The 23,255-nt window shown below is 44.3% G+C and overlaps 1 protein-coding gene across 2 annotated transcripts; it reads right to left on the bottom strand.

The window, feature by feature from the left end:
- Positions 1 to 6,887: 6,887 nt before the first annotated feature.
- Positions 6,888 to 22,731, bottom strand: LOC101290616 (AMSH-like ubiquitin thioesterase 3). Of its 2 annotated transcripts, XM_044500733.1 has the most exons (15): positions 22,438 to 22,731; positions 22,138 to 22,202; positions 21,957 to 22,044; positions 21,642 to 21,806; positions 21,427 to 21,521; positions 14,773 to 14,878; positions 14,630 to 14,676; positions 14,284 to 14,370; positions 13,704 to 14,031; positions 13,503 to 13,592; positions 13,367 to 13,429; positions 13,221 to 13,295; positions 12,075 to 12,137; positions 11,023 to 11,075; positions 6,888 to 7,406 (listed from the first exon to the last, which is right to left on the bottom strand). In XM_044500733.1, the coding sequence occupies exons 1-15, from the start codon at positions 22,558 to 22,560 to the stop codon at positions 7,226 to 7,228; spliced, it is 1,629 nt and encodes a 542-aa protein (XP_044356668.1). In that variant the 5' UTR covers positions 22,561 to 22,731; the 3' UTR covers positions 6,888 to 7,225. The 2 variants fall into 2 exon arrangements, with proteins under 2 accessions (XP_044356668.1, XP_044356669.1); XM_044500734.1 differs by lacking the exon at positions 14,284 to 14,370.
- Between the last annotated feature and the right edge of the window lie 524 nt (positions 22,732 to 23,255).

The following is a 23,255-nucleotide window of genomic DNA, read 5'->3' as shown; positions in this document are numbered from 1 at the left end:
TGCTAACGTGGAAAACTACACATTTTGCACAAACAAGGTTGTGTTTCTTGGCTTTGTTATTTCAGGAAAAGGTGTGGAGGTCAATGAAGAGAAGATCAAGGCTATTCGTGAGTGGATGCCTCCACAAAATGTGAGCCAAGTACGCAGCTTCCTCGGACTTGCAGGTTTCTACCGCCGGTTTGTGAAGGATTTCAGCACCATTGATGCACCAATGAATGAGTTAACGAAGAAAGACACTCCATTCCAATGGGGTGATTCTCAAGACAAGTCCTTCCAAGAACAGAAGATGAGGTTGACATCAGCCCTGTTGCTTTCACTTCCCGATTTTGATAAGACATTTGAGATTGAATGTGATGCAAGTGGTGTTGGCATTGGAGGAGTTCTAATGCAAGAAGGTAAACCCATCACCTATTTTAGTGAGAAGCTTAATGGTCCAACTCTTAATTATTCCGTCTATGATAAAGAATTGTATGCACTTGTTCGATCTTTGGAAACATGGCAGCATTACTTGTGGCCTAAAGCGTGTGTGATACAGTCTAACCATGAATCTTTAAAACACCTAAAGGATCAACTCAAACTGATCCGTAGACATGCAAAATGGAATGAGTTCATAGAGTCTTTTCCTTATATTGTCAAGTACAAGAAAGGGAAGAATAATGTTGTTGCCGATGCATTATCTAGGCGTCATATTTTACTTTCCCAACTTGATGTTAAAATCCTTGGTTTAGAAAGCATCAAAGAATTGTATGCTAATGACTCATACTTTGCTGAACCATTTTCAAAGCGCAACAAGGGAAAGGGATGGGAGAAGTTTCACTTGCATGATGGATTTCTATTTCACACTAACAAAAAGTGCATCCCAGATTGTTCTGTTCGTTTGTTGCTCTTGCAGGAGGCTGACGCTGGTGGACTCATGGAACATTTTGGAGCCAAGAAAACTGAAAGTGTGCTCGTAGATCACTTCTTTTGTTCGCGAATGAGACGTGATGTGGAACGCTACGTGATGGCGGGAATTGTCACAAAGCTAAGTCCCGCTTGAATCCTCATGGTCTCTATACTCCTCTATCTATTCCGAATACTCCATGGGAAGATATTTCTATGGATTTTGTTCTTGGTTTACCACGGACTAAGAGGGGGAGTGACTCGGTGTTTGTGGTAGTTGATCGTTTTAGCAAAATGGTGCATTTTATCCAATGTCATAAGAGCGATGATGCTTCACACATTGCTGATCTATTTTTCAAAGAATTTGTATGGCTACATGGAGTACCACGCACGATTGTTTCAGACCGTGACACCAAATTTTTGAGTTACTTTTGGAAGACCTTGTGGGGAAAACTTGGCACAAAGCTCTTGTTTTCCACGATATTCCACCCAGAAACTAATGGACAGACCGAAGTTATCAATCGAATGTTGTCCATGATGCTAAGAACAGTCCTTAAGAAGAATTTGAAGATGTGGGAAGAGTGCCTACCTCATGTGGAGCTCGTGTATAACAGGGCGGTACATTCGACCACTAAATTTTCCCATTTGAACTTGTTTATGGATTCAAACCTATTGCTCCCATCCATCTTTTGCCTTTGCCACTACAGGAACGAACCAGCCTTGATGCAAGTAAGCGTGCTGATTTTGTCAAGAAACTTCATGCCCAGGCAAAGGAGAACATTGAGAAGATGACCGAACAATATACGAAGTGGGTAAACAAGACCATGAAGAAGATGGTGTTTGAGCAAGGCGATTTGGTATGGGTACACCTTCGTAAGGACAGTTTTCCTGAGCAACACAAGTGCAAGTTGCAGCCATGCAGTGATGGACCATTTGCGGTGCTCAAGAGGATCAACGACAATGCTTACAAGATCGATCTTCCAGAAGAATAGGGTGTTAGCCCAACCTTCAATGTCTCCTATCTTTCCCCATACTTTGGGACTTTAGAGTTAAGGACGACTCCTTCTCAAGAGTGGGAGGATGATGAGGACATCCCAACCATGGACACCACACCACCAATCATCAACGGTCCAATCACAAGAAGTCGTGCAATGCAAATACATGATTAGGTGAATGCTAACTTAAGTTTATCATTTGACCTTGAAAACATGCTTGTGCCTTCACCTCCTTCGTTGTTGGTTGAACTCAGGTGCAACGTCAAAGAAGACCAACAACACTTTCAGTCTAAGCCAAAATAGTGTTTTCTGACGAAGAAACAAAGTTACGAAGAAATAGGATGTTTGCTGAAGAAACAATGTTTTGGCGCTGGTGAAACAATGTTTTGCACGAGTTTGGATATCCCAACTTGCGAAAGGTTTCCAAAACTCGAGTTTGCTGCTGAAGGAAACATTGTTTGACTCCAATAAAGAATGCTTGGTCGGGAACCACCAACCACCTCCAACGAGAGATTTCCAAAAGCTACCTCGTTAAGTCTCGAAGCCATTTAGTCAAACCAAAGTTGGTTCTCTTTCACACCTAAGTTGGTTCCCAAAGCTAGTTTGATTTCACACCTATCCAGGGGTTGTCCATATTATAAATAGGCTAGCTCTTCCCTTCGTTGGGGACTTTTGCCATTTCTGTCAAAGACCAAATACATAGAGTCCTCTTGAGATTGGAGAGCTCTTGTTATCCTTATTCTCGTGATTCCTTGAGAAATTGCTCCATGCTAGATCGTGTTGTGTGGGTTAGAGTTTGTGGTTTCCCTTGCGGATTGCACCTATCTCATGCTCCACGACTTGAGAGTGGTTGTGTGGGGTAGTATTGCGGGTTATGGATCGGCGAATGTTTGGATTACAGGATTAAGTGAGCATCCTCCTCATCGGGTCATAAAATCTCTTATTTTGCGTTTTCAGTTGCTTGCGGCTAGTTACCCTCATCCATTATCGATCCTACGCCGTGAAGATCAGACCTCCCCTTGTACATCCTCTTCTCCGAAGACGATGTCGCGTCACTAACCACACAGGACTCTAGTACGGGTTTATCGCCTATTCGAGACTAAACCCGCAAGGAAGTCCGACAGAAGTTTCTGTTACGGCCCCAAACAATGTGAGCAGGGTTCCCAAGCCCACCAAATGGGTGCCACTTGGTACACCGTGCCATGGTGTCTCTACCACGTCATGGCCAACCCCTAAGGTCAACGCTACGCACGGCCTCCAACACATGTCCTCAAACATCGGAAAATAGTTGTGACTCCTGGACATAGATCAAGGCAATTAATAAGTTGAGTCAATTAAGGATCCCAATGTGTGGTAGTAACTCTCTTGGATCACAAACACAGAACTTGGTTCCTGAGGACGGCCCCAATGAGACAACCCACCATGTACTCCTACATGGCCTCTCATCGCTACCTTTACCAAATCGTGTTCACACACTTAGCTCTCACACAGTAGGACATGAACACAACCATTCCAATTCATCGCCTAGATGGATCGGACCCGACACAACTCAAAGCATAGCAGGCATAACAAGCAATCATGGATGAGTAGTCACAGCATGGCTCAAGCAATTCCTACTCATGCTAGGAGGTTCTACTATTTACTGTGGCAAAGACAGGTCATGCAGAGGAATGGATTCAACTACCGCAACATGTAATACTTGAATTGTTGTTGTCCTAATGCAGTAACAGAGAGCAAGAGTTAGAGAGTGGGATTGTATCGGAGCGATCAAGGGGGGTTGCTTGTCTGGCACTTCTGAAGATAGTAATGCCCTTCATCGGTGTCAATGATCACTACGTCGGAATCATCTTCTACCGAGAAGGAACAAACACTGGCAAACAGGAAAAGGAATACAATCAATGCAATGCAAAAATACGATGCATGATCATGTCATGGCATTATGCTATGGTTTGGGCGAATGCAGCTAGCAACCCAAGATTCAAATTCAAGCTCCACATGTGATTACTTAAATGCCATTTAATTGATTTGTCCTAAACAGAGGACAAAATTTGTTCTAACTTGCATGAAAGCGTCATAAAAAGATTCTTCATATTTTCTAATAATTTTTCATATATAAATTATTTCATTTGGAGTTACGGTTGAATTTATATGGTTTTTTGAAGTTTATAGCATTTCCTGGAATTTCCTGGTTATTTTAAGATAAACTAAATCCAGAAAATGAATTACTACATCAGCTCTGCCTCAGGGTGACGTCAACAGTCAACAGGGGCGGTCCAGGTTAAACCTGATCGATGGGACCCGCATGTCAGTGACTAACCTAACTAACGGTGTTAATTAGCACTAATTAGATCCTAATTCAGGGATTAGTCAGGGGTTGGCCCCACATGTCAGTGACCCACGGGAGGTCAAACCTGAGTCAACCAGGGTTAAACTAGCCGGAGTTAACCCGTTGCTCGTCACCGGCGAAGCCAGAGACAACGGTGGGCGTCGGGTTTCGTCCTCTGGCGACCAAAAGGATAGTGGAGGGCATCTACGCGTAGATGGTGCTCGGTTGTACCCATTGGTGCATGCAGGAGGGGCTGAGGTCAACTGAGCTCGCCAGAATCAAGCTCGCGGCGGTTGTCAAAGTTCGGGCAACGACGCTACGATGCACGGGAGGACCATCTGATGCGTGTGATGGGCTCCTGGAGCGTACTGAGCACGTCTATGTGCTCTGCTGGGAGCCTTGCTAGCTTTAGCCACGGCTACGCCATGGTCAGCGGCGAGAAGCTCTCGGGCGCGGTGGGAATAGGAGCTAGAGGCCGAAATCGAGAGGGGAAACAGGGGTAACGGGAAGAGGAGCTCACAACAAAGCGAATGAGCAGATCAGTGCGCTCGGGGACGGTCTGAGTGCTACGATCGACAGTGAGGTTGCCGGCGGCCGGAGATTGAAGATGAGGTCGGGCACGACGCTATAGGGCTCCTGTGGTCGCGTGTGTCGGCGTGTAGCTCCATGGCGTCATGGCAGAGCTCGTGGTCACACTGGTTGGGCGAGTGGTGGCCTGTAGCCATGGCTATGGTGACTGCGTGCTCTCGGGTGCTCACGGGGAAGAGAGGAAGAGAGAGCAGAGGAGGGCTAGCGGGAGGGAGAGCATGATTCAGACGACTCTCGGGTCACGTGGTGTCTTCAGGGGAGGCTAGCAAGCAGGCAGAGAGGAGGTGGAAAGGCGTGTGGCTACGCGTGGCGAGCATGTGTGCGTCCTTCTGTCCGAGGAGGAAGACGACAGGAGGAGACTATGGTGGGTTGGGCCTTTGCTATAGTAGCGGCCGCAGGTAAGGCTCTGTGTCTCTTTTCTATTTCTGTTTTTCTGTTTTGATTTAATTCTTTTGCCATTGTTTCAAAATCAAAATGATTTCAAACTAGTGCGAAAAATATTTTTATGTTGCTCATTGGACATTTCGCACACAGTGCTTTGGGAAATATATTCTATATGTATATGAATATAACTCCAAATACAAATGCAATAGTGATTTAAATTCAAATCCCAAAATAATCCTTTAAAATGTTCCTAAATTTTGGTTGGGCTTATAACAATTGCCAAAATTCTCAGAATATTAAAAAGGACATCTAGAAAATTTTGAATGCATTTTCAGGGTTCTTTGCCCTTTTATTTAAATTATTGAGCCTTCCAAATATTCCTCAATTCAAATTTTCTTGAATTTAACATGATGCATGATGCTTACTGATGTAACTAATTACAAGCATTATTCTAGGGTTGTGACAGGCCCACATGTGAGAAATGAGCGGTGTAAAAAAATGGCACATTAGCCAAGATTCGAACTAGTGATCCACCTCTAATAGACACAGGTACCTAGCAAGTGGAGCTAGTTAACAATCATGATGAATATGCGACGCGAAATCTTTAGAACTAGCTATATCAGCAGTTCAAATATTTTCCTTTTTTCAAACATTTCATGAAAATTCTGAATACTTTTTTCAAAATTTTGAACATAATTTTAAAAACCACAAACAAGTTTTGGAAAAATTGTGACCAATTTTTGGAATCTTACTTATGCTATTATGTTGGCATAGGTTACATTGTGTGTATACCCCCACAATATTCAACAGGTCCGACTCCGACTCCGACACTACATGTATCCTACCCACACTAAAACACCAAGTCCACACGTAACAGAACTTGTACACAATATTCAACAGAAACTCAACATCCCATTTGTGAAAATCATATTCTTGTTGTTCAACAAGTACAACATCCATCTTGAGTTTGTTTACACTCTTACCATACATACTTCCATTTGTTCATGTAAGGCTATGAGATGAAACATAGAAATAGAACATATCGTTTTCTTGAGCTTGATGTGTTTTCTTGTCAATCTAGATGCTTAAATTGTTGTTCTTGATGGCCGTACTTTTATGAGTATAATGTCTATATTTATGACTTGTCCTGGTTTGAGTTTATATACCAGTATATATTTTCTTGGAGAAAATGCTGAACCAAAATGACCTTACATAGCTAAAAAAATCCTTTTCAGGTTGCCTTTTCGTCTGATGGTATGATTTCACGAGTCCATGAAGGAGCAAAAAACTTTCTGAAATTTTTTGTGCCCAACTTTGATTATGTCATGCCGGTGAGAAAAGAGAATTATGCCACAATATTTTATAATTTAAACTGTTGACTTTGAGCACTGTGACTAATTGAATTATGTTCTAACGGATGATTGCAATTATGAGATTATTCTTGGCTGACGTTTTGGCACTGTTATAAATATGATTGTGCAATTTGTTTGGAAGTGCTTCTGTATTGCAGATGCACAATCTTCTGCAGCTTGTTGGAGGTTTGCAAAGTGCTTCTTATCTGATCGAATACCCTTGTATTGCAACCGGGGAGCCAAGTGCATATTACAACCGGAAAGAAAATGCAACAGTTCACCATGAATTTGTTGTAAAAATTTACAGAGGTGGCAAAATTCCAGCATTACAAACGTGAAATTAATATTACAAAACGGGCATAATAAAAACTAACTTTTTTTAGATAGCGATCAACTTATTTTGGAATGGAGTAAAACATATGATGCTTTTACAATTAACCTTGCATAAAATGAGATTGACCATTACTTTCATCTCATCTCAAAAGCGTATATCCCCAGAGGTAAAGGGGGTGAATTACGCCACAAATCCTCAATTTCCCCGGATGTACCAATGATATCTCTATACACACAATAGTTATGTACAATCACTTAAATCAGTAACCGCATTTCTTCAGCGCACTAGAGAAATCAAGGCAGACAATTTGCTCAACAGCCGCAAGTACAGCCGCCAAACTATGACAGAATGAAACTGATACCTCTCACTGTTCTCGGAGGTCAATCATATCAAACTTTGTATCAGCATTCATGTACACGTGGGAGCAATGCTCGTAGATTGGTGAGCCATCCAGAGTGGCTTTATGTGGATGGAATCCTCTCTCCGGGCAATCATGGATCACACCAATACCACCCGGATCCGTTAGATGAAATATACCATGTTTTCTGTTCAAAACAAAAAGCATATAAACAAGATCATATATCATATTATTAAGATCAGGGAGACAAAAGGATAGCACAACGTAGAGAAATAATCCTCAATAAGATAGCAAGCAGCCAAGCAAAAGTCTATCGATTTGGGTTCGGTAAACAGAGCAAATATATAGGCTAAAGCATTCGTATAATTATGGATAATAAGATTTCAGATCGAGATAAGAGTGAAGGATGCACATTTTTATGAACGTGAAGAGAAAATTATACTGGATTTCCCACTTCCCTTAAAAAATTAATTTACATTCAGCGCTCCCAACAGTTTTCTCCATCTGCATAAATCTTCTAAATCACCATTTGCTCCTTACTGACCTAGCCTGAAATCCTGAAATGGAGATGTGCAGGCAGTGGAAGTTGCCAACATGGACCAAATAGAAAAGTAAAACAATTGGGAAGCCTCAATTCTCCACACATGTGCACGACAGAAGATGCTGAAGTGGCTTACATCATGGTCAGGGCCGGCAACCGGGTTACTCCAACCAAGATTATTTGGGGATTTCTAAGGGGGGGTAGAGGCAATTCTGATGCTCGAAAACGTGAAACTCAGACACACCCACAATCGATGCCAGAGCCATGTCATGACGGCAGTAATTTCCATTGAGGATTCAAGTGTAAGAGATCTGGAAAGTGTTGTGCTATTCAACGGCAGACGGACTGGAGAAAAAGATAGGAAAGAGGAAGGGAAAGAGATTTGGCATATGGTGGCTCCTTGAGTCCTTGGTGTTCTGATGCAACACGCAAGACTTGGCTTGCTTGGTGGCAAAACCCTTCTTCATTATATGCCAATTATGCTTAGGTTTTAGTCTGACATGCTCCCTAAAGTTCGAATCCATGACACCTCGGACTGAGTGTGTATTCACTTTTGCAGCCATGTCAGACCTATAATAATAAACCAGCTGGGCACCATGTCATCAAAGCTTGTTAGCTAATGATCTTTGGAGTTGCAGAGTTCAAGCAGAGTGGAATGTAACTAGAAATTTTGAGGAGGCCAGCAAGAAAGTTGCATAAAACTTTAGAAAACTCTAATTTCGTTTCCTCATTGGTGAATATTGGCAAATACTACATAATTCGGTAGTCGGTAGTAACACATGAAAACTGAACTATGCATAATTCGACCTGCAAGAACAACAAAGCCTTTAGTCCCAAACAAGTTGGGGTAGGCCTGAGCTGAAACTCATAAGATCTTGAACCAACTCATGGTTTTGGCACGTGGATAGCTAACTTCCACGCACCCCTGTGCATGGCTAGTTCTTTGGTGATATTCCAGTCCTTCAGATCTCTCTTTAAGGACTCCTCCCATTTCGAGTTTGGTCTACCCCGACCTCTCTTGACATTATCAGCACACTTTAACCGTCCGCTATGCATTGGAGGTTCTGGAGGCTGCGTTGTATATGCCCAAACCATCTCAGACAATGTTAAACAAGCTTCTCTTCAATCGGTGCTACCCCAACTCTATCACTTATATCATCATTCCGGACCTGATCTTTTCTTGTGTGGCCACACATCCATCTCACCATGCGTATTTCCGCTACACCCAACTGTTGAATATGTCGCCCTTTAGTCGGCCAACACTCAGCACCATACAATATTGCGGGTCGAATCGCCGGTGTAACGCCCCTGAGACATCAACCTGTTTCCGGCCGTTACGCCTAGCGGGATCTAGGCTGGCCCCAAAGACAAACACTAGACTTTTCTGCGCCCTTTGTCCTCACTCATGCACACCCGAGACCAACTTCCCAGTCAAACACCCATGCTCAAATCGCTCCAAGCCAAGCACGCTTAACTTTGGAGTTCTTTCTGAATGAGCTACCGAAAAAGAAGGAATTCCTTGTTGATATTAGTCTATCATTCCTATTAAGCCAGGATCTCACATACACTCCCACTCAAAGGAACCGACGTCCTCATCGGACCATTAGGAACGTTCTCTCTTGGCACGCGCAACTGCGTCCAATCCGGCACATGTGCCAAGCCGTGTGCCCCAACGGGCCACGCGCACATGCCCGTGTAACCGCAAGGGTCGGCTCTGATACCAAGCCACATCCACTGGTTCCTAGCCATTACACCTGGGCGGGATCTAGACTGGCCTCACAGGCCAACAGTAGTCTTTTTTGCGCACTTTGTCCTCACTCATGCACACCCGAGACCAACTTCCCAATCGATCGTCCATCCTCAAATCGCTCCAAACCAAGCCGCTTAACTTTGGAGTTCTTTCTAAATGGGCTCCCGAAAAAGAAGAAATTCCTTGTTGATATGAGTAGTCTATCATTCCTATTAAGCCAGGATCTCACAACCGCCCTATAGAAATGAGAACTAAGAGCGTCTTCAGCAGCCAGTCAATATGGTGGGCACCAGCCAAAATAGCACACAGGAGGTAAAAACGCTCTCCAGCAGAAAGTCTATCGCATAACGTTGTCCAAAAATCATGGTAGATCTTCCCAACTTGGACGATCCCTCCACATCACCCAAATCGCAACTGCCTCTCCCAAACCCTTCCTCCTACCACCTTCCGGAGTAGCAGAGGGTATTTTTTTTTCAAGAGAGTGTGATGTTGGATGTAGTGGTGGATCCGGCGCAGCCACACACTATGGTTCTGGATCAGGCCACTACCGAGCGCCATCGTTGTGGATCCATCCAGAGGTGGAGCAGGACGCGATGGGGGGAGGATGCCGGCGGCTCAGGGTGCGGTGGAGTGGAAGAGGATGGAAAGGGAGGAAGCCGGCAGCAGGGGGAAGGAGCCGCAGAGGCGGTGCTGCAGGCGGCGGCTCGGATCGCAGTGGACAGGGCTGGGGGTGTCCATGGCCGCGGCCGGTGGCGGCAACATTTGTGGCGGCAGCAGCAGTAGGAAGGGGAATAGGTAGAGGAAGTCATGGGGGTCTCATAGGCGCTGACGACAGTGAAGGAGACGGACAGGAGTGGCAGGCGTGACAGGCGTCATTACTTTTTTTTAGTGAAAAGCATCACTCTGTTAGGGAAGAGAGAGCTGTACAGGAGAGTCTGAAGAAGATGATTGTTTCGGAAAAGCTGAGAAGATAAGTTAAAAGGGGATGGGCTTGACTGATCAGTCTGCCTGCTTTTCTTCATTTCTCCTCTCTGTACAGCACACGTGCATGTGCTCTTTTGATTGATTAGCCTGATACATTTTGCTATCAACGCACACTAGAACATAGTATCAACTATGTAAATTAAAATGGTTGCACAGCATCAAGATGTTAACATCATGTTTGTATTTAATTAGCAGGAACTAAGTATGGTGGTGAAACGGTTGTTGCATTGGTAGTTATAAAATATTATTGAAATATAGGAGAGAATATAGAGGATGTGAATATAAACTATCTGCTGGAGAGCTGTGAGATATACATGAGGAATCCTTTTAAACTACTATAATCTACATGGGGATATATATAGACTATCAAATTTAGAGCATCTACTAGAGATGCTCTAAACACCCTAAAGTTCACCACAAGCCAATGCTAGTCCATATGATTTTGATTAGCAACAGTCAAAAAAAAGAGTGAAAGACTGACCGCAAAACTGGATGTTGACAGAACATACGAAACAATTAAATACTTACTTTCTTGTGTCAGTAGGTGCCATAACTATTGCAATTGCCTCAGGTAGCATGACCTGTTGATACAATAATGTCAAACACATTTGCTCAAATGAATTGTAGAAAATCATGATGCAGAGTACACTATATGATTTGTGGTTGTATATACTACTCCCTCTGTCCCATAATATAAGAACGTTTTTGACACTAGTGTAGTGTTAAAAACGTTCTTATATTTTGGGACAGAGGGAGTATATGTTTGTATACTATATTTAATAGTATATGCCAAAGTGAGTTATCTGAAAAAATTACAAGTGGGCCCATAATTTTCATTATATTTGTGAAATACGTACATATTTGTATGTAAAAAGGAGTATGCCCAAAATATGGCACATGCTACCTAAAAAGTACTCCCTCTGTACATAAATATAAGACGTTTTAGAGAGTTGTGTCAAGTCTCTAAAACGCCTTATATTTATGCATAGAGGGAGTAGTATACATACTACCTAAACATTCTTATATACTACATACGAGTATATGCACTCCGGTTTGATAGATACTACCTAGAACGTACGAAATACAAGTGAGAGTAACTACAACTGGAAACATTTATTCTACCAAAGTTAAGAGGGGTCAAGCATCTTTGGATACACAAAGTTAAGAGGGGTCAAGCATCTTTGGATACACAAAGTTAAGAGGGGTCAAAAACAAACAGAAGGAATTGTCTTGTGGACACGGGGGAAAAGTAGGCATCCGAATACATGATACAAATGAAACAATAGGATAAGCAAGATTAACAAATGAAACAAATATCATTTTAAATATTGATCTAAAAATATGCTTGCAAATATGCATTCCAGATTTTTCATATTGTATAGCATCTCATCAATAAGTAGAGTTACAGAATCTTGATATACAATTAATTTCTTCATGTTTTCATTATCTAAATCCATACGATTGTACTGTGACACAAATGACGTCATCGAGTGTTGAGGGCAACAACAAAAATACTACTAATGGAACTGCCCACCAAATAAGTGGTAATGGTACTGAGAGGTCCAGTCTGCCAACATTACCTGGTACGAATAATGATTATGGAGGTCAATAGAGGACAGGAAACAGGACTGCGTTGGATGTGTCTGGAAAGGAAAGCAGACAATTAGTGACGAAAGCAACCTTTTTTATGACAACAGAAGCGAGCAGTCAGCCAGTCAACAAATAAATAATATCCCCAAGTACCAAACTATGGCTAGGTATGGAGTACCGTACTTATGCAGTTATGCCTACTTCTGTAACACTTACTTTTTTGAGGATTACTTCTGTAACACGTATTGCCATATGGCATCTACTTATTACCATTTGGTAGAATCCAGATGGCTAATACTAAAACAGCAATGTGTTACCACATCCATCTTTCAAACAAATATTGCATGAGATACAACTGAGAGTGCCATGAATCTCCTTGAACCAATATTAAATAGGAATTTACACATTTTCAACAACACAGATTTTGTTGATGTTACATTCTATCAAGTCCATGATTCGGTAACATGGCCTAGTGCAAAAACATAACACAAAGGGCAGCCCTGTGCATGTAGCTCCCGCTTGCGCAGGGTCCGGGGAAGGGTCCGGCCACTTTGGGTCTGTAATACGCAGCCTTTCCCTACATTCCTGCAAGAGGCTGTTTCCAGGACTCGAACCCGTGACCTCATGGTCACAAGGCAACAGCTTTACCGCTGCAAAAACATAACACAACATTGCAAGAAAGCAATACATACAGATCTAGTTGCAAAACCATGATTTCACCTATCAACTATGGAAGATGCCATTGTGGCACCGCACCACCTTCCATTGTGTATGGGAAGTGCATGAAGCATTGTCCACAATTAGGCAACATGGATCTAAATCATGTAATACACGTAATTACATGGACAAATGTCGATTTCAAGGTGACAATTGTAAGCATATCAGCGAGATTCTCAAAATAAAAGTGGCACGCCAATTCAAGCAAAAGGGTTTGATAGCATAGTATCCAGCTTTGTAACAACAAAGGTTTTAAACAGAGTTTCTTCAGTTATGAGTTATTGAAGCCAGAGAACTAAAGAAAACGTATTAATTGATATATCTTTAAATATATTGTTAACAGATTACATATACCTTATTGGCTTGAGCAAACAACAAACAGCATCAATGGTGCATAAGATACTTTAAACTGAACTTACATGAATCCAACCAAGGGTGAATAGTGAGCCCTTGTCCTGAACTTCAAATAGTTCTTCTTCATTTGTAGCTTCACACTGTCAAAAAAGAAAGCTATGTATTAATACAGTAAACAACCTAGTCTACGAAAGATACAAGAACAACTTACCGAATCAGATGTAGATTTCTGCTTTGGAATTATTAAGGTTGTAATATGAAAAGTTCTCTTTTTCTACATGAAAAATACAATGTGATGTCAGTAGTCGAGCAAAATAACTGTTCTCATTCCGGAATAACATACATACCAGGGTACCAGCAAGAACCCCACAAGTTTCTAAACTTCTTTTAGTGTTCGCCTCAGCAACCCTTAGAAAACACTCCATCAACTTCACCGGCTAACAAAGTTGAAAACATCAGTCAAGATAACTGTGTAGGAATACATAAGTTACAAACAAATACAGAGCAATATATCATTTCAAATGGAATCGGGTGTAATTTGAACTTACAACATGCAAGTTATGATAACGACCGGTTTCTGATATAGCAAGTCCTTGTGTTGGATCAGCAACTCTTGATGGAGAAATTGGGGGTGCGCGATCAGGATGTACTTCTGCCAGGACTGGCGGGGGTGAAGGCTGTCTGATATTCAACTGGGACAATTCTCCCTCCAGACTGGCAGAAGGTGTAGAGGTGCATTCTTCTGCTGGTGCAGACCATCGACCATCATCAAGAGATAGAACAGATTGCATATCATCGTTATCTTTTGTAGTGCTATCGGGATATGTGGTACTGGGACCATGCAGACCATCTTGGTTCAACATAGCCGGCACTAGACTGCAGAAGCAACAGAGTGATAATGTCACACTGAGCATAGACTAATTTCCATATAAACTATACATATGTTTGGTTCACTCTTCTAATTTCTCTTCTACTCAAATCTTGTATTAGCTTCATTGAAATTGTCTAGTCAAATCCCGCTTTCTCTCTAAATCTAGCCCATACAATTAAAACAATTTGGAGGCAATGAGATAGTTAAATTATTTATGTTTGTTCGGTGGATTCCACTCAAAATAGTTCAATGCATACATGAATCTCAATAGGCTTCCAGGTCCCAAACAGAGTAGAAAGACCAATGAGGCCCTGTTTGGATCGTCGTGTTCTTTTGAAATACACCTGTAAAGAATACGGGTCTCAGCTCATCGTTTTATTTCCGTTCAAGATTTGTTAAGCAGCCAGTAAGATACAGGTGTAAAATATACACCTCCGTATTTGATTACAACCAATCCAAGCGCGGCCTTAGGGCGTCTTTCAAAAAAAGAAAGAGCACACCATTTTTAAAACTGAAAGAAACTTTGCGCAAGGTAAGAAAAAATGAGACAGAAAAACAGGATTTGTATTAGAGATATTATGCTGAAACTATCTCAAATCTCACCTTGTCATATCACTTTGTGTAAATTCAAGATTGCATGGATATCGGACCTGCATTAAGCAGAAATAAATTTGTAAGATAATGGTTGCCCATGATCAAATTCTCATGCAAACATGTTGGGGGAAATGTAACGAAAGCAAACATGCCTTAACTGCAGCAACAGGCCCATTCCATTGTCCATGAAGCCCATTAGGCCCTAATATTGAATGTCTAGCCAGTGTCTCTTCTTTTGGAAAAGGCAGATTTACAAATCTGAATAATTTAGCCAGAAAGTGAAAAGAGTCTAGCTTAGTACACCGATAAAAAGTATTCCAACAACAAATCTATAACACTAATGATTGCGGATGTCAGGCAAAGTAATGGAATTTTTGGTCTAAAAAAAGCGCATCGTATAAAGGAGCAAACAGAGACTATGAAAATATCAAGTCACATGCATGCAACTAGAAGAGAAGCAGCAATTCATCCTTTCAGTCCCAAACAAATTGGGGTAGGCTAGAGTTGGAACCTATAAGATCTCGAAACTTAGTCATAGTTCTGGCACGTGGATATTTCAGTCCTTCAGGTCTCTCTTTACGGACTCCTCCCATGTCAAGTTTGGTCTACCCCGATCTCTCTTGACATTATCAGCATGCTTTAATCTTCTGCTATGCGTCAGCATTTCTGGAGGAATGATGTTGGCTCTTCACATTCAACCTTTTGCCCCTTGCTAGAGGAATGATGTTTCTCACAACTCCGAAATGCGTACAGTGTAGAATGACCAATCACCAGAAACAATTAATGTGGTGCCAAACTTCAAATATCCACTTATACAACTGTAGGACAGCCAGACAAATTGATAAACACGACTAAACTCTGCCATGAAAAAACTATGTTCTTGTATTAAAAAGAACTCATAAACCAGAGCTAGATCTCTGAAATCTCCTAATTCAACCCACTAGTCAGAGAAAGACTGATAATTGACATGACTCAAATGCAGGAAAGCATGCGGTCCCATAATTAAGTTAGGACCCTGATAAGTGCCAAACGTGTGGCACGAACACATGGCAACTCCGAACATTTTTTATGGCAAGTTTAGTGACGCGAGGATGGCAACTTTCTTTTCGGATGGCAAGTTTCAGTTTTTTTTAAGTTTTTTTCCGGATGGCAACTTTAGTTGTAAAAACGTCAGGGCCGGAGTGCTTCGTGCCACACGTGTGGCACTTATCATCTGGGTTAAGTTACTGTGTTGCTTATGAAGTGTACCCTTTAAACCTAACTTTTTGGCTTAAGAAATTGATCAAGTTACCGGAGTGGTTTAAGTTAGCTATCAAACATGTCAACTAGCCTTCCTCAATATAAGTCATGTACCCCTTTGTATTTATCCCGTTGTATAAAGGGTTTCCTGCATATGTTCCACACCTGTACATGTATATATATCGGCCTATGGCCTCATGGGAATAAGTTGCATATTCCTATCATGGTATTAGAGCTAGGTCAATTTTATAGCACGCGCAACTCGTGCTGTTGGTCCACCTCCGTCGCGACGCCTCCATCCTTGGCTGCGCTGACTCTCCGTGGTGGCCAAATCCTCAGGCTGCTACTGGTTTTCTCCCTCCCACCCCCGATCGAGACTTCTGCTATCGCGCAAATCGATCTGCTCGACCCGCCCTCGTCCGCCTCTGTCTCGTGAGGCCGCCACCGCCTGATAGCCGCCACCCCCGATCGAAGACTCCCGCCGTCACCCCTGATCGCTCGGCCTGATCGATTTCCCTGCCCAGATCGAGCAGAGAAGGTCCCGATCGAGACTCCCGCCTCTGCTTCCGATCGAGACTCCCGCCTTAGTCGCCACCTGTTTTGGTCATCGCTGCAGCGTTGGTGCTGGACGTGGTCTTCGCCCGCCTGGATTTGGTCTCCGCTGCTCGCCCACGTGGACTTGGTCTCCGCCTCTGCTAGCCGCGCGTGTGTGCTCGCTGTTCAGTTTTCCGTTTGCTACCGTTGAAAAAAAAAAAGAGGTACTATGTCTACATCTACGGGCTATGTCGCAGTTCCTCGTTGTCCAATGGTTTTTGATGGCACTAACTACATCGAGTTCGTTGGCTTCATGCGCATTCACATGCGTGGCATCCGTCTCTGGGGTGTTCTTTCTGGCGAGGTCTGATGTCCGCCACGTCCGGTTCCTCCGGTGGCCCCTACTCCGCCGACTCCACCGGTTCTTCCTACGGATGCTAATCAGGCCGCCAAGGATGCGGCTAAGCTTGCTGATGAGGCTGCTGATCGTGCTTATGATGAGAGGGTTTTGGCTTATGAGGCTCTTCAGACGTATCATGGTGCTTTGTCTGTTTACACCCAGTGGCTTGATGATGATGCTCGTGCTGCAGCTGTTCTCACTGCTAGTGTTCTGCCTCAGTTTGCTTCTGAGTTTCTGGGTCTTCCTACTGTCTTTCAGATGTGGACCTGTCTTCGTCAGCGCTATGAGCCCTCTGGTGATGCCTTATACCTTTCTGTGGTTCGTCAGGAGCATGCTCTTCAGCAGGGTGACTCTACTGTTGATGACTTCTATGCACAGAGTTCTGCTATCTGGCGCCAGCTTGATTCTCTCCGCAGTGCTGGTTGTCGTACTTGCCCCTGTTGCCAGGCTGTCCAGGCCAATTTGGAGTTTCATCGCGTCTACGAGTTCCTGTCTCGGCTCCATAAGGAGTTTGAGCCCCGGCATGCTCAGTTGTTTGCTCGTGGCCGTATTTCTCTCATGGAGGCGCTTTCAGAGATTCGTGCTGAGGAGACTCGCTTACGTGGTGCTGGTTTGCTGGAGGTTCCCTCTGTGCTCGCTACTCGGGCTTCTTCCACTCCACCTGCTGCACCGACCCCTTCTCGCTCGAGTGCTCCGCCGCTCTTGCCCACTCCTTCTGGAGGCTCAGGTCACCCCCGTTCACATTGTGACTACTGCAACAATGATGGTCATATTGAGTCCCAGTGCTACACAAAGCGGAAACACCTGCGCAAGGCGCAATCATCATCCTCAGGGACTTCGTCATCTCCCTCGACAGCTTCAGCCATTGCTTTGACTGAGCAGGATATTCTGAGACTTAAGCATCTGCTCGTGGCTTCAGGTTCTTCCTCGACGGGTACTGCTGGTTCTGTGACTGATGCTTTCCGCACTAAGCAACCGCCCTCTACACAGTCAGGTACATCCCCATGGGTTCTGGACTCTAGAGCTTCTTTTCATATGTCTTCTCATTCTTCCACTTTGTCCTCTCTTCGATCGCTGGATTCTCCTGTTCATGTCTTCACTGCTGATGGTACTCCACTTTCTGTTGCTAGTAGAGGCAATCTTTCCACTCCTCCTTATTCTGTTCCTGATGTTGCTCATGTTCCTCGACTTACCATGAATCTGTTTTCTGCTGGTCAACTTACTGATTCTGGTTGTCGTGTCATCCTTGACGTTGACTCTTGTTCTGTCCAGGACCGTCACACGCACACTTTGGTTGGGGCTGGCCCTCGCCGCCGTGATTCTCAGGGTCTTCGGGAGTTGGACTGGCTTCATGTTCCTTCCGCTGCCACCACCATCGCCAGTTCCTCCGCTTCTGTCACCTCCGTTACTGGTTCCTTCAAGCAGTGGCATCATCGACTTGGTCATCTGTGTGGTTCTCGGTTGTCGTCTTTAGTTCGTCGAGGTCTTCTGGGGTCTGTCTCAGGAGATGTCTCTTTAGAGTGTCAGGGTTGTCGTCTTGGCAAGCAGATTCAGTTACCATATTCACATAGTGAGTCAGTGTCTAAGCGTCCTTTCGATTTAGTCCATTCTGATGTATGGGGTCCGGCTCCTTTCGCTTCGAAAGGTGGTCATAAATACTATATTATTTTCATCGATGATTTCTCTCGTTACACATGGCTTTATTTCATGACTTCTCGTAGTGAGGTGTTGTCTATTTATAAGCGTTTTGCTGCCATGGTTCATACTCAGTTCTCTTCACCCATTCGTGTTTTTCGTGCTGACTCCGCTGGCGAGTATATCTCTAAGATGTTGCGTGGTGTTCTTGCTGAGCAAGGAACTCTCTCTCAATTCTCTTGTCCTGGTGCTCATGCTCAGAATGGTGTGGCTGAGCGCAAGCATCGACATCTTCTTGAGACGGCTCGTGCATTGATGATTGCTGCCTCTCTCCCGCCTCATTTTTGGGCTGAGGCCGTCTCCACCTCCACCTATCTTATCAATATACAGCCTTCCGCTGCTCTACAGGGTGGTGTTCCTTTCGAGCGTCTTTTTGATCGTTCTCCCGATTATTCGATGCTTCGCTTGTTTGGTTGTGTTTGCTATGTTCTTCTTGCCCCTCGCGAACGCACCAAACTGACCGCTCAGTCTGTTGAGTGTGTCTTCTTAGGCTACAGTGATGAGCATAAGGGCTATCGTTGTTGGGATCCTATCGGTCGTCGGATGCGTATCTCTCGAGACGTGACTTTTGATGAGTCTCGTCCCTTCTACCCACGCCCATCTTCCTCGATTTTTTCAGTGGAGGATCTCTTTCCTCACTTTTCCTGACTCACCTATCACCCCCGTCGCGCCTGTGCCTATTCGTTCCACTCCCTCTGCTTCTCCACCTCTAGTCGATTTGCAGCCACCATCTTCTCCGGTCTCCTCGCCTAGCATGTCACCGGATTCTACACCTTCATCTCCGGTGACTTCTTTGTCGTCACCCCCCGATTCTACCTTGGCGATTCCTCCTTCTATTGTTCCATCTTTTCCTCAGCATTACACTCGTCGTTCACGACCTGTGGATGCCTCATTGGATGAGTCGTCCTCTTCCTCTCAGCCTACTTATGGCTTGCGTTCTCGTCCTCGTCCGCCTGTTGATCGCTTTGGATTTCCCACCGCTGGTGCTGCTGTTCTTGAGCCGACTTCTTATCGTCAGGCTGTTGTTCATCCTGAATGGCAGTTTGCGATGGCAGAGGAGATTGTTGCTCTTGAACGCACTGGTACCTGGGATCTTGTTTCTCTTCCTCCCGGAGTCCGTCCCATCACTTGTAAGTGGGTCTACAAGGTTAAGACTCGCTCCGATGGTTCTCTTGAGCGTCACAAAGCTCGTCTTGTGGCTCGTGGTTTTCAGCAGGAGCATGGTCGTGATTATGACGAGACTTTTGCTCCTGTGGCCCATATGACCACTGTTCGTACACTTCTTGCCGTTGCCTCTGCATGCCACTGGTCTATATCTCAGCTTGATATTAAGAATGCCTTTCTTAATGGTGAGCTGCGTGAGGAGGTGTACATGCAGCCACCACCTGGGTATTCTGTTCCTGATGGCATGGTATGTCGTCTTCGTCACTCTCTCTATGGCCTTAAGCAAGCCCCTCGCGCCTGGTTTGAGCGTTTTGCCTCTGTGGTCACTACTGCTGGTTTTTCAGCAAGTGCTCATGATCCAGCATTGTTTATTCACCTTTCTCCTCGTGGTCGGACTCTTCTTCTTCTCTATGTTGATGACATGATCATCACTGGGGATGACCCCGAGTATATTGCCTTTGTAAAGGCCCATCTTAGTGAGCAGTTTCTTATGTCTGATCTTGGACCTCTTCGCTACTTTCTTGGGATTGAAGTCTCTTCTACCTCTGATGGCTTTTTTATATCCCAGGAAAAGTATATCCAGGATCTTCTTGCTCGTGCTGCTCTTACTGACGAGCGCATTGTTGAGACTCCTATGGAGCTCAATGTTCACCTCCATGCTACTGATGGTGATCCTCTCCCTGACCCGACGCGTTATCGTCATCTCGTTGGCAGTCTTGTCTATCTAGCTGTCACTCGTCCGGACATCTCTTATCCGGTTCATATTCTGAGTCAGTTTGTCTCTGCTCCCACATCGGTTCACTATAGTCATCTCCTTCGTGTTCTCCGATATCTTCGGGGCACGATCTCTCACCGTCTATTCTTTCCTAGCTCCAGTTCTTTACAGCTTCAGGCCTATTCGGATGCTACGTGGGCTAGTGACCTTCTGATCGCCGTTCACTTTCTGCTTACTGTGTTTTTCTTGGCGGTTCTCTCATTGCTTGGAAGACGAAGAAACAGATTGCAGTTTCCCGTTCGAGTGCTGAGGCTGAGTTGCGAGCCATGGCTCTTTTGACGGCAGAGGTGACTTGGTTACGATGGTTACTTCAGGATTTTGGTGTTTCTGTCACTACACCGACTCTGCTCTTATCTGACAGTACTGGTGCTATTAGCATTGCGCGCAATCCTGTGAAGCATGAGCTCACCAAGCATATTGGTGTTGATGCTTTCTATGTGCGCGCTGGTGTGCAGGATCAGGTTATTGCTCTTCAGTATGTGCCTTCCGAGTTACGGTTGGCGGATTTCCTGACGAAGGCCCAGACTAGAGCACAACATGGCTTTTATCTCTCCAAACTCAGTGTTGTTCATCCACCATGAGTTTGAGGGGGGGTGTTAGAGTTATAATATAAGTCATGTACCCCTTTGTATTTATCCCGTTGTATAAGGGGTTTCCTGCATATGTTCCACACCTGTACATGTATATATATCGGCCTATGGCCTCATGGGAATATAAGTTGCATATTCCTATCACGTGCCACACGTGTGGCACTTATCATCTGGGTTAAGTTACTGTGTTGCTTATGAAGTGTACCCTTTAAACCTAACTTTTTGGCTTAAGAAATTGATCAAGTTACCGGAGTGGTTTAGGTTAGCTATCAAACATGTCAACTAGCCTTCCTCTTTCATAATTGGTGGACAACCGTTCAATCTGGAAATCACTCAGGCACTATTTTTACTTCAGCCAAATGAAACACAGCATATCATACACACAAATATGAACAGAAGATACACATACTGTTTGCGGATCTGCCTATCAGTTTGGATACTTGTCCATGATGCCACGTGATGCCTCCCATCTGGGTAGAATTTTTGCAATGAACCTACAAATGGCTGGAGAAGGAAAGGAATGAGAAAGAATAGCCAGAAAGAACACCTGGCAAACTGACAGTACATAACTCGTTTTCCACAAAATGATTGCAAACTACGAAATGTTGCACAATCCCATATTACTTGTGTGGAATATGTGGTTGGAGGATGCTTCTCCTTCCTTAAACTTGCAGCATGGGTTCCATTCAGACCATTAGCTTCTGGGCTACCCCTTCTGTTATGCTCAACGAGCTGCCGCTTCACAACTGGCTTCAGAGACTCAAGCTCATTGACAACATCAATGAGTGTCTACAACAAAACAGTCAATCAGACAAACAAAATTCTACATCATATATTATACATATAAGGCTCAAGATGTGCTATGTGATCATGAAAACTAATACTTTAAATGTTTGATAACATAAACACAGTAGTTACTGAGCTCGTAAGAGGAATTACAGAGGAGTTAGCGTTTCTGACGAACTCTGCTTCCCTCAACTTGAATACGGGGTAGTCACGGTGCTTGGGGATGGTCTCACACAGCAAGCTGCAGCCGGTCAGACGTCAGATGTTAACTGATCATCATCACCACAATAGTAAGAAGCGAATATCAGGATGAATCAATCAACGTTCAGCCAACCTCGTATATCTCAGGAGGATGACATACAGGTCGAGGATGTTCTTCTCATCTCGATATATCTTGGCCTGCGCACCACATAAAAGCACAACATTTTAGCACCGTCTGGAACAAAAACACGGTAGCACTGACGTTAATTACGTACTACAAACCAAATTCACCACACCGCGCGTTAACAGAACGAGAAAACTACCGCGAATTGCGAAAGAACAGCTAGAAGTTAAATTTCAGCCCCAAAAGGCCAGATCTATAGTGGCGGTAGGAATTCCGAGCGAGAGATTTCGAAGATGGTTAGGGTTTGACCTGGCGGAGGAGGGTGCCCGCGATGCGGAAGTAGTAGGGGAGGCTGATGCGGTGGTCGACGGCGATCGGCCGCGCGCAGGCCTCGATGCTGATGATGCCCTTGGCTGGCTGCGGTGGCCCCATGGCCTTCTCTGGTGAGCTCCTCTGCTCCTCCGGCGAGAAGTTCGCGACGAGAATTAGCGACGCGGGTTAGGAAAGGAGCGGCAGACTTCAGGAATTAGTCACACACTCGCATTCCGCGCGGCGAAGTAATCGTTCTTGCGGTTGTACCCTTCAGATTATGGAAATTGACGTGTTTTTATGTTACTTTTATTATTTTTTATGTTTGCTATACTGCCATGATTGAAGATAAATAGATCGAATCATTCAAAAAATAAATTCAAAGTATATATTCAGCAAAAGTAGTGTTGCAGTGTTTAATGTCTCTGGCCACTTACCCGCAAAAAAAATGTCTTTGGCCACTAGGGTTTTCTAGTCCTCCGACATCGCCGCCGTCCCGAGTCCCTTTATTCTGGCGCTTCGCCGCTCGGCTACCACCCGCTTCCCTCGTCTACCCTCCACTCCTTCTCGGGCTGATCTAGGGGACACCTCTGTGTGTCTTCCCGTCCTTGATTGTGAGTCGTCGGGGGCTAGGGTTTCAGGGGTTTTGATTGTTTGTGAGGCACGATCATGATGGGATTGCAGGAAAGATCGGGCAGTAGAGACATGAAACAGGAGGAGACCAGTAGGCTCATGGACATAGAGAAAATTAGGCCAAGGGTTGTAGGAATTCATAAAAGGGGAGAAACCGAGAAGTACCTAGTTAAATTTGAGTAACT

This window comes from Triticum aestivum, chromosome 3D, assembly GCF_018294505.1.
Source record: "Triticum aestivum cultivar Chinese Spring chromosome 3D, IWGSC CS RefSeq v2.1, whole genome shotgun sequence".
In the NCBI taxonomy this organism is placed as follows: Eukaryota; Viridiplantae; Streptophyta; class Magnoliopsida; order Poales; family Poaceae; genus Triticum; species Triticum aestivum.
Note: the sequence above shows the minus strand (reverse complement) of the source record. Positions and strands in the feature narration are given on the sequence as shown.

Excerpts from the sequence above, each read along its gene's own strand:
- LOC101290616 (XM_044500733.1), bottom strand. The coding sequence starts at position 22,560 with ATGGGGCCACCGCAGCCAGCCAAGGGCATCATCAGCATCGAGGCCTGC. Across the intron at positions 21,807-21,956 it reads TCAGAAACGCTAACTCCTCT|ACACTCATTGATGTTGTCAA; the intron begins GTAATTCCTCTT and ends GTTTTGTTGTAG. Across the intron at positions 12,138-13,220 it reads TCACCCTTGGTTGGATTCAT|ACACATCCAACGCAGTCCTG; the intron begins GTAAGTTCAGTT and ends TTTCCTTTCCAG.